At 36.8% G+C, this 14,781-nt stretch overlaps 1 protein-coding gene and 1 pseudogene across 2 annotated transcripts in view; one reads left to right on the plus strand and one right to left on the minus strand.

Moving 5' to 3' along the window:
- LOC107014440 overlaps positions 1-9,059 on the plus strand; it is a 31,103-nt gene extending 22,044 nt beyond the window's left edge. For both annotated transcript variants that reach the window (XM_027915805.1, XM_015214355.2), the window contains exons 7-10: positions 260-341; positions 6,824-6,879; positions 8,601-8,664; positions 8,770-9,059. In XM_027915805.1, the coding sequence (XP_027771606.1) occupies positions 260-341; positions 6,824-6,879; positions 8,601-8,664; positions 8,770-8,833 (266 nt within the window). In that variant the 3' untranslated portion in view covers positions 8,834-9,059. The remainder of the gene's footprint in view (positions 1-259; positions 342-6,823; positions 6,880-8,600; positions 8,665-8,769) is intronic.
- Positions 9,060-9,577: 518 nt separating this feature from the next.
- Positions 9,578-10,460, minus strand: LOC114076534 (annotated as a pseudogene).
- Between the last annotated feature and the right edge of the window lie 4,321 nt (positions 10,461-14,781).

Consider the following 14,781-nt stretch of genomic DNA (forward strand, 5'->3'; position numbering starts at 1 on the left):
TGTTCCCCCCCCCCCCCCCCCCCATTTCTCACATAAAGATACTGAATGCAAGATGAAGAACTCCTCTAGTGGCCTTCAACTAGTTAATAGGCTGAGGACACACTAAAGAACTTCCATCTTCACTTCCTCATATTCTCTTTTATTGGTTGATTGCTTTATCATGATGTTCTAGCAAACTTGGTGTGCTAAACATTCTATTTTTTCCTCTCAATGATTTAATCTTTACTGACATAATAAGATCTGATGTATTTGTGGACAGATATTGAACTTCATCCTGATATAGGCAAACACTTTTGGGATCCTCAACACTGGCCAAAGCACGTGCTTGCTAGATATACATGGTAACTTTCTCTTAAATTAATCTTCTTAGCATAACTTTTCTTTTTGGCAACAAGTGTGAATAGCCTCTTGATAAGCTGGATGATTCTACCCTGTGATTGTTTGAGAAGTATTGGAGGAATTTCTTACATCCTATTATTACTCAACAATAAGTACTATAAATGTATAGTAGGTAAATTAACACCCAAAGAATCGTCATGTCTTGGAAGATAGGTTGTTGCAAGCTATACTTGGTATTTAGATGTCTACTTTAAAGAGGAGCACTAAGTAAGGTATTAAAATCCCTACTAAACTATAGCTTTTATATGTACTTATATACAATATCCAACTAGATACAATATTTGATAAAACTATCTCCTCAATTTTGGTGTATAGATGTTACTCGTGCCCAACTTGATATAAAGATATTCAACTCCATTCCCATTTAAGGCCTTAGTAAATATATCACTCAATTGTTCTCCTGTCTTATCTTAGCCAGTGGAGACCAGATTCTCTTGAATTTTCTCGCGGATTAAGTAACATACAACTTCAATATATTTAGTTCTTGCGTGATACACTAAATTATGTATAGAGCAGTCTTGTTATTACACCAATTTTTGTTCGTGATAAATGTTTCAAACTAACTTCATCTATAAGGTGATAGATCCACATTTTTCACATGTGGACTTAGCCATAGCTTTGTACTTGGATTTCACACTTGATTGAAGTACAACAGTTTGCTTCTTACTCCTCCATAATACCAATTTCCTTCCAACAAAGACACAATAGTCTGTAGTGGGTATTCTATCAATTCTGGCTCCAGCCTAATCGAAATCTGCAAAACAAACACGAGTATTGACTAACAACACTTGCTACAAAAGTAATATTAGCTCGATTCATAGTTGAGATTATCCACCCCATAAGGATAAGCAGATCTTTTAGCCATAGGTCTTCCCTTGCCACAAAACCATCCAGATTAACTTTGATTGCAAAAACCCACTTGTACATCCCATTGCGTTTCTCCTTTGGGTAAATGCACCAAATTCTATGTGGGATTTTCATCTAAAGCAATGTAGCCCAAGCATAGCATTATACCATCAAAAATGTTTCAAGGCTTCCTTCATTGTTTTGGACTTTAAGGTGTAAAGATAGAATCTAGAGAGGCATCACAGAACTAAATGTATAAGATAAATGGTCCTAAGAATACAATCAATAATAGAATTTGTGGATTTGCACTAACTTGTACTTTGCGAAGAGAAAGAGAGAGGTAAAAATTTTCTTAAGGAGGATTCAATGATGAACGGATTGATGTAGGACATGTATCAATAGTCGGTTCATGATCAATAGTCAATAGGAGATGTAAATACCACATAAGTTGACACCAAATATCTGTCAAGTGATAGAAAGTAACAATGGTGTCCCTTCTAAAGACAAGAATAGCCCAAGAAAACACACTTCAAGGCCTTCAGGTCCAACTTGGTAATAGATAGTCAGCCATCTCGAACATAACATGTGTTTTCTAACAGAACATTGTAAGAGATTCCAAAGCAATCATGCTAAATGGCATGCAATTATTTATAAAACAAATTGTAGAAACTACGTCAGCCCGAAAGTGTTTAGGTGCTTTCTTTTGGAACAATATTGCCTGCGTTGTCTCAAATAGATGACTATTTTTCCTCTCTATAACTCCATTTTCATAACACTCCATTTTGAGAGGCTATATCAACAACAGACGGTGGATAATCCCATTCTTAGTGGCTTGTAGCCTTGTACTCATTAGTGTTATCACTTCATAGTAGGCGTTTGGACATGCAATATCATTATATGATTTCAAATCATGAGATGAAATCCCGAATTTTCCTAAAAGCTTGATTTGAGAATTTCATATCCTGATTTCACATTTTTCAAATATAATAATTGACCCACAATTTTATATTTTGTTAAAAAAAAATCCACTATTTTATATCTACATAATTTCTTGCAAGAATACATAAAGAGTGATGAAATATTCACGAATATTAACATGAAGATCTAGTTATTAATGATATTGACCAATAAACAACTTATATTAAAGGGTAGTACATTACAATTCATGTCATTTTATTGTTTTATTTAATTAAATTTTAATCAATAAATGTTGTCAATGAAGTGCTCAATGGTGTGGCCTAGTGGTTAATGAAGTGGTTGAGAGCCATGAGGTCTTAGGTTCAATCTCTAACGGTGACAAAAAATGTCAATTGACCTGCGAAAGTTGACCCAGACACCACGGTCATCAAAAAAAGTTCAATTAATAAATGTTGTAATTTTCTTAAAATAGCTTAGTAATGGTGTATCATACTTTTGTTATGAACTTTTGCTTAGTCGGTAAGATTTTATGAATAAGTGGGGCAATTTCGATAGTTTTCACAACTTATGTGAAATTTATATTTATGAGCAAAAAATACATCTTAAAAAATTCAAATTGCATGTCCAAACAAAACTTTAACTTCATCTTGTATGATTTCATCTCACATGCTAAATGGGCCCTTAGTATGCACACAATAGTATTAAATTAGATTTTAACTTTGTATAAAAGCCACAAATGGAAAAATACTTCAGATTGGTTCCTTATAAAGTAAACCCACCTCATCCAAAAAAAGAATCATCCATAAAGGTAGCAAATATTCTACCTACCTTTGGACACAATAGGACATAGTTCCCAAACATCATAATCAACTAACTCGAAAATAAACTCATCTTGTTTGTAACCCTTGTGCTTAACGAGCTACTATGATGTTTGGCAAATTTACACAATCCACAATACAATGCAGAAACAACATGAAACTGTGGACGAAGTTTCTTCAACTAGGAGAGAAGGATGCTCTAACAGACAATGTGCTTCAAATGGAGATGTGACACTTGATCAAGTAACCAATCAAGGCACCCATTCAATAAGGATGTAGATACCGTCAGATACATCATACATGTCCTTGGCCAGTAATTTTCTTTGTCATATAAGATCTTAAAGAAAACAATAGTCGGAAAAAAAAATACAAAAGAATTTTGCAGACTCATCTACCTTAACGAGAACACCATCATTTTTTATTCTTCCTCCCTTTCTCTCAAATATTTTTCTGAATCTGAAAAAAAAGAACTTGCAACAGAATGAGAATATCAACAACTTCACCAAAGAGTACCCCTAACGCAGATAAAAGTATCAGCTGCAGGAGATAGACCCAGCAAAATTTCACATGGTATGACCAATCAGTAAATCAGAGAAGATTACCCAAAGGAAAAAAAAAGTCCACTCTAACGTGTCAGATAAGTAGTCAGACCCAAAGAACTTCCACTTGAGCACATCACTCAAACATCTGAGGAGCAGAAAGAAAAAATGAAGCAAAAGGAACGATCTAACCAGGTCTGATCGAGAAAAATTAGGGACAGCTGGGGTTGGTTGGTCAGAGAACCTCCACAGCTTGGGCAGAAACGAAGAGGCAAACTCAGGAGTGAATCAAGGACCGAAAAAATGCCAAGTCGCGTCGCCATGCACTGTCAGGCAGATTGCTGCCGCAAAAATTCTGCTGGTGCATGAGCCTCACACATATCTACTCCATTTACCGGAGTGTTGGTTGTTGTTAGTTGTTGGTTCTTCATCCTAGTTTTGTAACAGTCACCTTCCACATCTCAATCACCAAAGATGGAGCAGCGACCACTTCCAGCGAAGGCACATTTCCAACTCCATCGAGATATTACTCACTTTCGACAACTCCATCGAGATATTACTCACTTTCGACGACGCTCTGATGCCATTGTCTTATATACCATAACTCAACAATAATTGATATAAATACTTGTTGAGAGAATTGCAACTAATATAATAGAATCTTATTGATCTCTACAAAACCGCAACCTATAAATGTACCTTTAAGATATGACACCTGTGTCTAACTCAACCCCAAAAGCTAGCTCATGAGGAGAGATTTTTCCAAGTTTATATAAAGTGACCAAGTTCTCATCCCTCTACCGATATGGGACTCCTTAACACTCATTTGCATGCCTAGACCTCAATTGGAGTGTGAAAACTTCAAAATGGGGCCTCAACATCGATGAACAGTAAATTGGGATGGGTCTGGCTCTAATACCATGTTACGATGTGGCACCTGAACCTAACTCGACCCCAAAAGCTAGCTCATGAGGAGAGGTTTGTCCAAGTCCATATAAGGAGATCAAATTCCCATCCCTCTACCGATGTGGACCCCTTAACAATGCTTATATACATTATCTGATTAGATACAGTCTTCTGTAATACTCTGAATTACCCACAACACTGAAAGTAGGTTCTATTTAGGATTTTCTCCTTATAGGAGAATTACTGATCTGTTGGATGATCAGTTTGTCATTTCTGTGCCCCTAAGCATGTGATTTTTCATATGCTGCATTAAAAAAATTGATATTTTTTATCAGTCCATTATAGTTGTAGCTTGGATAGTTGGTGTGTAAAGCAGGAGGATGGAAACGGTGGTTAGTGGATGATTTAGAAACTAACAGCATGGTTGTAGTACACAGGTGGTGAAAGCGAGAGCCTACTGACATGGGGAAATTAACAGTGTCATATGTCGGAAATAATAAACTAGTCTCCATTCTTCTTCTTTCTGGACCTTATTGTCAAAGGTGTTCTGCAGTTTGGTGCAGTCAGACATTATCCAGGTTCTGTTGGAGGTTGTGGTCCTAACTAGAGGATTACAGTTCAGAATGCAATGAGCGCTACTTCGGAAGTTCGATTTGATGTTTGTTGCTCGGACTCTCCAAAAATGCCAATGGGTGCGTGTCAGATTCGCCAAAAGTAGTGTATTTTTGAAGAATCTGAGACGGGTGCGGTATCAAAAGTGAAGAGTCTGCAACTAAGGATTTGTTGGCTTCATTCAATGTATTGAACTAGATCTAAGAAGGTTCGACCTTACCATTTCTCAAAAAAAGGTTCAACAGAATCATCCATGGTTCTTTCTGCAACAAAGAGTCCTGGGCCAATAAAATGGCGGAGAATAATTAATTTTCATCAAAAACAATATACTGCTACTACTACTACTACCTCACAATGGGAATATAAATAAGAAACTTATAATTTACAGGGATTTTGATGCCGAATACACTGATTGAGTCTCCTAATCTGACGAGAATGTGCTAATTTTTACTTAGGGTGCTTCCTGTTCTTGTGTCGCTAACCTTTCTTTTGGTGGGTTGCGTCTGTAAAAGTGTGTTTTTAACAAATGCATAAACCACACGGAAATGCTCCGTCCTTTACAGCAGAGATCATACTGTGGTTGTCTTGCTTTTGCTGCTAAAGATTCCTTTTATCATGTTGTTTGAAAGATGATGATATGAACAACTGTGATAGGACATGTTTTGGCTTAATTAAGAGTTTCTTTTTATGCTAAGAAACTTTGGATTATTGGTGTTGATTGCTTCAATATCTGCATTATATAGTTAATATCCATTTGGCAACTTCTCTAGCTAATAAGGCAACTTATTTGATCTTTTAAATTTCTGCGAACCAGTGTTGTGAAAAGCGCAGAAAAGCGCGCTTCAAAGCGAGGCGACCCTTGTGCGCTTTTTTATCTTGAGGCGAGGCGATCTGAAAAAAGCTCTCGCTTCAGATGAAGAAGCGAGAAGCGACCCTAAGGCAAAAGCGCAATAAAGCGCGCTTTTTATAAAAAAAGCGACAATTAGTTTTTTTTTTTTAAAAATAGGTTTTTTTTTAAAAAAATAATCTGAAATATAACCTTCTCTCTCCTCATGACTCTTCTTTCACGACTCTTTCCCTTCTTTCACTCCTCCCGACTCTTCTTTCACAATACTTCTTTCCCTTCTTTCTCTCCTGACGATCTCGACTGAGGCTGCCTCTCTCTTCAACCTCGACCGCGACTGCAGGTAACTTTTTGTTCATCTCTTTTTTAGCTAATGTTTATTAGTTCATCTCTATGAGTTTCTTTTCTCCTGAAATATACAATCTTCACCTGTGCTTCATCTCTTCATCTCTTTGAGTTTCGACTTGTCTAGTTTTTTCTTCTTCTTCATCTCTGCTGCCTGCTCTGTTTCTAATTAGTGACTGTTGCCTCCTCTGTTTTTTTTTCCAATTATTTTGCTTTTTTTTTTTGTGATCAGTCTAGCAGCCTTGTTGAAGAATAGGAGTTTGAATCTTTGTGATTTAATTATGTTTTTGATTTTTTGCTTTATATGTTATGACTTATGAGTATTTTTGCCTATGTAATTTTTTCAATCTAAGACTATATTACCTCTATTTAGTTATTTAATATTTTTTTTATTTTTATACTAAATGTCGCTTTTTTTTAAAAAGCGCGCGCTTCGCTTCACGCTTCACGCTTCTGTGAAGCAAGCCCTCGTCGCTTTTTTTCGCTTCTCGCTTCCCAAAACACTGCTGCGAACAATTTATCTTTCAACTTTCGGTTTTACTTTTTCTTTATTCTGCTTATTATTTTTGCTGACAATAAGTTTTCATTAATTTAAGGGAAGAGCAGTCGGAGATAGATGTGGCGTCGGGATTTTATGTTCTCTTTGGATCAGGTAAATTCATGCTAAGCTGAGGGCTTCTCTCTCTTTTTTTTTTTTGATAAAATAAGCTAAAGGGCTTCTCTGAATTTTATAAGCTTCAATTTAATTTCTATTGAATGTAGCACAGTGTCAGAAGCTGAAGGGCATGTCTTTTTTTTTATAAAGTTTTTTTTTTTTTTTTATAGAGTAAGCTAAAGTGCTTCTTTGAATTTCAGAAGCTTCAATTTAATTCTATTGAATGTAGTACTGTCTCAATTCTTGGTTTGTTGCTAGCATTATGTTTCCTGACTTAATTGGTCAGACATCATTCTCTTTTGGGAACCAAGATTTGTATGTACTAGCTGTTAATCTTTAGTGAGGTATATAGAAGTTAATAGCACTTTTATTTATCAAAAACAAAAGAAGTTAATAACATCTTTTATATGTTCAATGTGCTATGGTCTTATGCATATGGGCTTGAAGTTAGATTCGTCATCACTTAATCCTTAGGATACTGTTATGGGTATGAGTGTTAATATGACAGTCAATTACGACGCCACCGAAGTATAGGTTTCTACAATTAATTGAAGTCACTAGATTAAAGCTATAGTAATTCCTTATTAAAAAAGCTAAAATAATTAATTATTTGTAAAACACTTGATATTTTATACATAACTAACTCGTATGATAGAAAAGTGTTCTAGGACTTCATGTGAATATGTATATATGTGGGGCATAAACTAAAAATCAAACCAAATACCCAATCAACAATATTTCTTGGCCATAGGTGTAGCAAAGCACTCAAGTTAGGTTGACTAGATCCAGTGCAGTTCCCATGTAGGTAGTCAAAGCATTCATTAATCTGGTTTCGCTTTTAATATTTTAGAAGTTCGATCTACGGTTCTGCTTATGGTTTTAGAGTCTCGGTATTTCGGTTAAACCGAAACACCAAACTATTTTATTATATAATTATATATTTTATTTCTTATGAGATATGAGCCCAAACCAGCAACCCTAATTCTAATCACAATTTTCCAGTTTGTGCTAGTCTTGTTAATTGTTACATTTGTTTGCCTTGGCTGAACATGTTGGCCTTTAGCTTCGTTTTTAGTCCATTCCGGTTGTAATGCAGGTTTCAGAAGTTAAATGATAATTAGTTTGCATAAGAGAAGTGGAGGCTAGACTTTAGCATAATGAAATCTTCTCAAAGAACTAGAGAAGAGCAATATGACTAATATGTTCCTTGAAAACAAAATTTTAAGAATTGAAGGACATATTACAAATAGAAATCTAGATATTACTCGTATGAACCTTTGCTCTTTAGGTATTTTATATGATTTTACTTATATACATAATTTAGTCACTTAAAAGTCAAATAGCCCATTGTTAAGTAGAAAATAGTGTAGCATACCAGGCCCATGCTGAGAATTGAAATGAAACAGAACGAGGAGAATCGACCGAACCGAACCGAACTTACTTCGGGATATGCCTTCGGGAAACTGAAAACTGAAATACTTAACCAAAGTACCGAGCACCCACTCCTACACCCACACCCATTTTCAGTGCACTCAAGCTAGGTTGACCCGTCAGATAAACACCAATGCGGCAATAATTTTGAAGGATATGAGCAACCAAGGTCTAATGAATATTTAGGGAATATTCAGTTGACACCTCAATACTTCATTATAACAGCAATTCTTCCAGTTTGGTTGTTATCCTATTTAATTAATCTATTGCTATGGATGCGCATGCAGGAGTAGTGCTTTCCTTCATCCTGGCTGTCTACACTTTGCAGTCATCTCGAGATAAGTTGGAAAAGTATGCTCTTCTTCCTCTTAATAGCTGCTGTCTTTCTGTATCCACAAGGTAGTAGTGTTAATAGTTGGAGGCAGGCTTGTTATAACTTGTGTGTTTTCCTTGCAGGTTTGTAAGGGAGACGGTTGCTGAGACCAGCATCCCTGGTGTAGTAGTGGCAAAAGTTGAATGACAGATGTTTTAGTTATAGATAACATTCCGATTTTAGTTAGATGATGGAACGATCAGGTGTACAAGTTAACGACATTTGTTAGGGGAAAAATTATATAGAAGATAGATTCTGGAAGTAATGCTTGAGTTTCCCTTAGCTGTATTTGTTTTGCCAGATTTTTGATATACACATTTCATCACCAAAAGGGTGGCAGAAAAGTATTAGTTATACTTTATTCTATTTTCTATTTTGTTTTTCTTCATTTTTTAATGAGTTGCCACCGTAGCACTCGCCGACGAAGCCATCTCTACCGGAACTCCGAGTAGCTCCACACTTGCATAGAAGCCCTCAATTCATTCATTTTTTAATTAGACAAATTAGGTTTTTAGTTGAATGGTTAACACGATGGTTGTTAAATTATTATCAATGGTTTAATAGTATAGGTGTTGGTTTCAATTTTATGTTTAATTCATTTGATTTATCTATTTTGATTTTGGAATACGTTCGATCAATATCTATACCAATAACATAATTTTTTTTTATTGATTTTCGGTTTTCTTTTTACTTTTGATTCATAACAATTTGGTTTTCGATTGAATTAAAAAAGAAAACACTTATAAAATAATGGTATTACTTCTCCAATAATTTAATGCGGCATGATAATAATGTATTTTCAAGTAATAATTAGAAAATAGAAACAATATTAACAAACATTAAAAGGACTATATGTACAACACCACAAATAAAAGAAGTAGAATAATAATGTAAATTGAAAGCTAATAATTAATAATTATACACTTCATAAGATATCAAACCATATACTAATTAATTACACATTTTGAAACCATCCAAACCATATAACATATTATTCCAACACCACCAATTCTTTTGGTACAGTATTAGTGCATACATTGAATATCAACTTAGCAATATAATCTACTACAAAAAAATTTTTGTCTAATCTGTTGGCATCTGAAAGCGGCAAAGCGGACAGTAATGACTATTCTGTAACCACTTGGTAATACAGTGAGCATGAAACGTATGAGAGCAAGGCAACCGCAGTGCTCATCTAGACATACCAAACACCCATCGTTGCTATTTCTTTCATCGGCTCTATCAACTCTATTGACGATTCACTAGCCGGTACCATTCCATCCATAGATGATGATTCTTCCAACGCTAACAATAGTGATCAATCTGTAAGTCCACATCCACACATACCTCGGACTTCTCAGGAGTCATGATACTTTGCAACTTACGAGTTGCTTGTTCAAATTATAACGTGTTGTTGATCTTCAAACTCGTCCATTAACAGTTGTGATATAGCGTGATGGAGTTTCTCATAGATCATGGTACCGGAAAGATGAATAATAATTTGGGTCAACTTGGTTGAACATTCCCGTATTTCACCCAGTATACGGATGTTTGATCATATACCAAAATTGTTGTACTATACTGAAATTGAAGTGAATGGTTAAAGAAGAAGAAACAATTGGTAACAAAAGAGTTCTTGAAGCAGTCATGGGATACAAACCCTGTTGAAAACATAATTGCAATTTTTGAGAGAAGAAATCAATATTTTTTGTTACTAATGAGAGATTTAATTAGAGATCGGAGCCTAAAGGGTACAAAATATTAACAAAAATTCTAAAACGGTATATAAAATTTTTGAAGGAATATTGATTGTATTGAAGTGTTAAGGGAATACATGGGAGATATATATAGGAGATATAGGAAGGAGTACTAATCCTAATAGGACTAGGATTGAGGAGTACTAATCCTAATAGGACTAGGATTAGTACACAGTAAATATTAATATTATTTTATACTATTTATTTAATACTATCTGTTATTATCCCCCCTCAAGCTGAGCTGAGCGGAAGCGAACGGAAGCTTGGAACTGAGGTAATCGTGCTGTCGGCTCGGGAGAGGCTTGGTGAGAATATCAGTCGGTTGTTCTTCAGTGGGTACATACTGCACAGTCATGGTGCCGGCCTGAACTTCACCGCGAACAAAGAGACAATCGGTATCAACATGCTTCATTCTGGTGTGTAGGACGGAATTCTTGGCCACACAGATGGTTGATTTGTTGTCACAATAGAGAGCAGGAACAGTGTGAGTGGCGCGGAGTTCGCGAAGAATATATGTGACCCACATGGTCTCAGCAGCAAGAAGAGCAAGGGCGCGGTATTCAGCTTCAGTCGAGGACCGAGAGACCTTGGGTTGTTTTTTTGTACACCAGGAGATCAGGTTCGGCCCCAAAAAAACGAGAAACCCCGATGTAGATTTTCTGTCATTTTTATCATTCGCCCAATCTGAATCTGAGAAACCCCGAAGCTCCAAGTCCCCGGGTCGAATGAGTAAACCACGACCAAGAGTGCCAAAAATGTACCTGAGAATGCGTTTTAGACAATGGTAATCATGTTCACTTGGTTGATGCATGCGCTGAGCAACTCGGTTGACAGCAAACTGGATGTCAGGACGGGTAATGGCCAGATACTGTAGAGCCCCAATGAGGCTGCGGAAGTGGGTGATATCGGCAAAGGGGGTGTCGGCTCCATTCGTAGACGAAGAGACTGCCATCGGTGTTGGTTGACTGGTGCATTTTTCCAGTCCAGCTTTCTGCAACAGATCTCGAGCATATTTTGACTGATGAAGAAACAAGCCGCTGCCTGTCCGAGAAACCTCCATTCCCAGAAAATAATGTAACGGGCCAAGGTCCTTCATTTTGAAGGTAGTATGCATAGCTCGAGTGACATCCTGAATGAGAGCTGCAGTAGAGCCTGTAATAATGATATCATCTACATAGACAAGAAGAATGACTGTACCGTGTGCTGAATGTCGAGTAAACAGACTCGTGTCGTGTACGCAACACGTGAAGCCGAGTCCCTGGAGGAACGTTTTCAGACGTGTGTACCAAGCACGGGGGGCTTGCTTGAGCCCATACAGAGACTTCTGGAGTTTGCAAACATGTTGAGGGAAGCGGGGATCAACATAGCCCGGTGGTTGCGTCATGTAGATAGTTTCATCAAGCATGCCATGAAGAAAAGCATTGGAAACATCCAACTGATTGATGAGCCAATTGTTGCGCACGGCGAGTGACAGTACCAGGCGAATGGTTTCCTGCCGAATAACAGGACTGAATGTCTCGGAGTAATCAAGCCCATACTCCTGATTGTAGCCTTTAGCAACCAAACGAGCCTTGTACCTGGAAATACTGCCATCCGCATTGTGTTTAATTTTGTACACCCATTTACAGCCCACTGGGTGCCGCCCATGGGGCTTAGGTACAAGAACCCAAGTTTTCTGATCAGTCAAAGCCTTAAACTCGTCATCCATAGCATGACGCCAATAAGCATTTTTTGAGGCAACAGAGTAGGTTGTTGGTTCACTATCGGGAAGGGGTGTATTTGGTAGTATGGTAGCCTGAAAGGTTTTGGGTTTAAAGATACCGGCTTTGCCACGGGTTAACATGGGATGAGTATTGGGGGGTGGCACGGGCGGTGGTGATTCGGGGGTGGCCGGGAAGGACCCAAAACGGATCGGGCTGGAGATGTTGTGGGTATGGGGTGGTTCGGGTTGGTTGTGAGTGTGGGTGGTGGTTGCGGGTGTATTGTGGGTGACGGTCGAAGGGGTGATGAGGGGTGGTTGGGTAGTGGGTGGAGGTGTGGGGGAAGGTGGTGAGGGACCCTGTGAGTATGTTGGAAAAAGGGGAAGGACGCCAATGAATGATGTATTTGTGGAGGAGGAAATAGACTCGTAGGGAAACTCAATTTCGACAAATTTGACATGACGAGATATGTAGACTTTATGAGTTTCTGGGTCAAGACAGCGATAACCCTTGGAATATTGATTGTATTGAAGTGTTAAGGGAATACATGGGAGATATATATAGGAGATATAGGAAGGAGTACTAATCCTAATAGGACTAGGATTAAGGAGTACTAATCCTAATAGGACTAGAATTAGTACACAGTAAATACTAATATTATTTTATACTATTTATTTAATACTATCTGTTATTAATTTTATATTAACCAAAACAGTAAAATCGCTGCACCAACAACGACTTACCCCACCGGAAAAAGCAAAATCGCTGCCTCTGCAGCGATTTTGCAAAATCTGACTTTTTCTTTTTAAAAAAATGAAATCGCTGCCTAAGCAGCGATTTATAGAAAAAAAAAAGCGATTTCAAAAAAAAAATTTAAAAAAAAATAAAGAAATCGCTGCTGGGAGCAGCGATTTCATAAAAAAAAATTAAGGAAATCGCTGCAGGGGCAACGATTTCATTTTTTTAAAAGAAAAAATCAGATTTTGCAAAATCGCTGCCTCTGCAGCGATTTTGCTTTTTCCGGTGGGGTAAGTCGCTGTTGGTGCAGCGATTTTACCGTTTTGGTTAATATAAAATTTCATATACCGTTTTAGAATTTTTGTTAATATTGTGTACTCTTTAGGCTTCGGACTCGATTTAATTACGCCCTAAATTCAAGTGTATTTATAATATTTACCAGCAAACGTAAAAAATTTCATTTATTTATGGAAAAAAACCCGTTTTGGTAAATACTCTTCAAATATTATTTGTATTTCTAGCTATTTATGAAAAATATATAGTAGAATATCTCTCTAGAGTAGTAAAGAATCTCTACATGGGATAAGGAGGTATTTGGGAAGTTGGAAGAACAAAGAAGCCAGTGTTTGAATGATAACATTTACAACAGTTGTTAAGTAAGAGATCCTCAAAGCTTTGAAACACTATATATCATCAACATTGTTGCATAGTCAAATTTGTCAATGTGACTTTCACATCCAATAAACATTATTAACAGCATTTACAAGATAGAATCAAAGCTTTTAGCAAACAAGCTCCAAACAGTGATTGAGAAATTGGTGACGGGAAGTCAAAATGCATTTGTAAGAGAAAAATAAATATCACACGCAACCAACATTGCTAATGAGGCTCTAAATTGTAAATGAAGAGTAGAAAATCAGGATTGCTAATGAAGCTAGAAATTGAGAAGACTTTCAAACAAATAAGTTTGTCATACTCTTATTGTAAGGGGTTCCATCTTTGAAAACTAATTAGTTTCCCACTTCGACTGCCAACAACCTTGTCAACGTCAGTCATTTAACACTTGGTCAAATTTAGGCCTTCTTCAATTAACAACACAGAATTCTAATGGAAAAAAGGTACATGTAACTATAATTCCACAAACCGCGACTAGGTGGCCGGATGATCATATAACTAGTAAATTATGGAAATCTACAAGATATTCTAGGGAGATGAAAAATCAACACTGGACGACATTTATTGTTACCTCCTTCACTTCAACCTTCTTTATAGTTCTCCTAACATCATCTAGCTCGCCCTCTAACCTAAACCTGACAATTCTAGCTATTGACTTTGACTTATTGAAAATTAAGTAACTACCTCCCCCACCACTACATCTACTAGCTTCTCAATTCTACACCACCTTTGGGTACATCTCTCGAATTAATAATTGAATAATCTTGATTAGGTACTACCTTTACTGGTTGCTCCGTGATACGCTCAAACTTACTTCTCAAATAAGAAGTAAAGCGGTCGTGTCAAGTAAATAACCCAATTAGTGAGGTTGGGATCGTTCCTACGAGGAAAACAGTCTAGACTTAACTTCAACCTGTTATTACTATTGTTTGGTCAATGACTTCCTTGGAAAGTAAAAACAATAAAAGGGGGTTTCTATTTCTAAATGGATGAAAATAACTAACGCAATTGAAAGAGACACATAACAGCTTTGAATGTTGGATTTTAATCAATTAATCAAAGTAACTAGGGTTTACGTGTTCCCCACAGGTTCATAACTTGATAATTCTAACTATAACAATTCTTTCCTAGTATCTTGCATTCAAAGTGATAAGTTATGTATCTCTAAATCCTTCGTCCGGCATCTAGAAAATCACACTCCGCACCTTGGTCCGGCTACGTGTGT

Source organism: Solanum pennellii, chromosome 3, assembly GCF_001406875.1.
Source record: "Solanum pennellii chromosome 3, SPENNV200".
Classification (NCBI taxonomy): Eukaryota; Viridiplantae; Streptophyta; class Magnoliopsida; order Solanales; family Solanaceae; genus Solanum; species Solanum pennellii.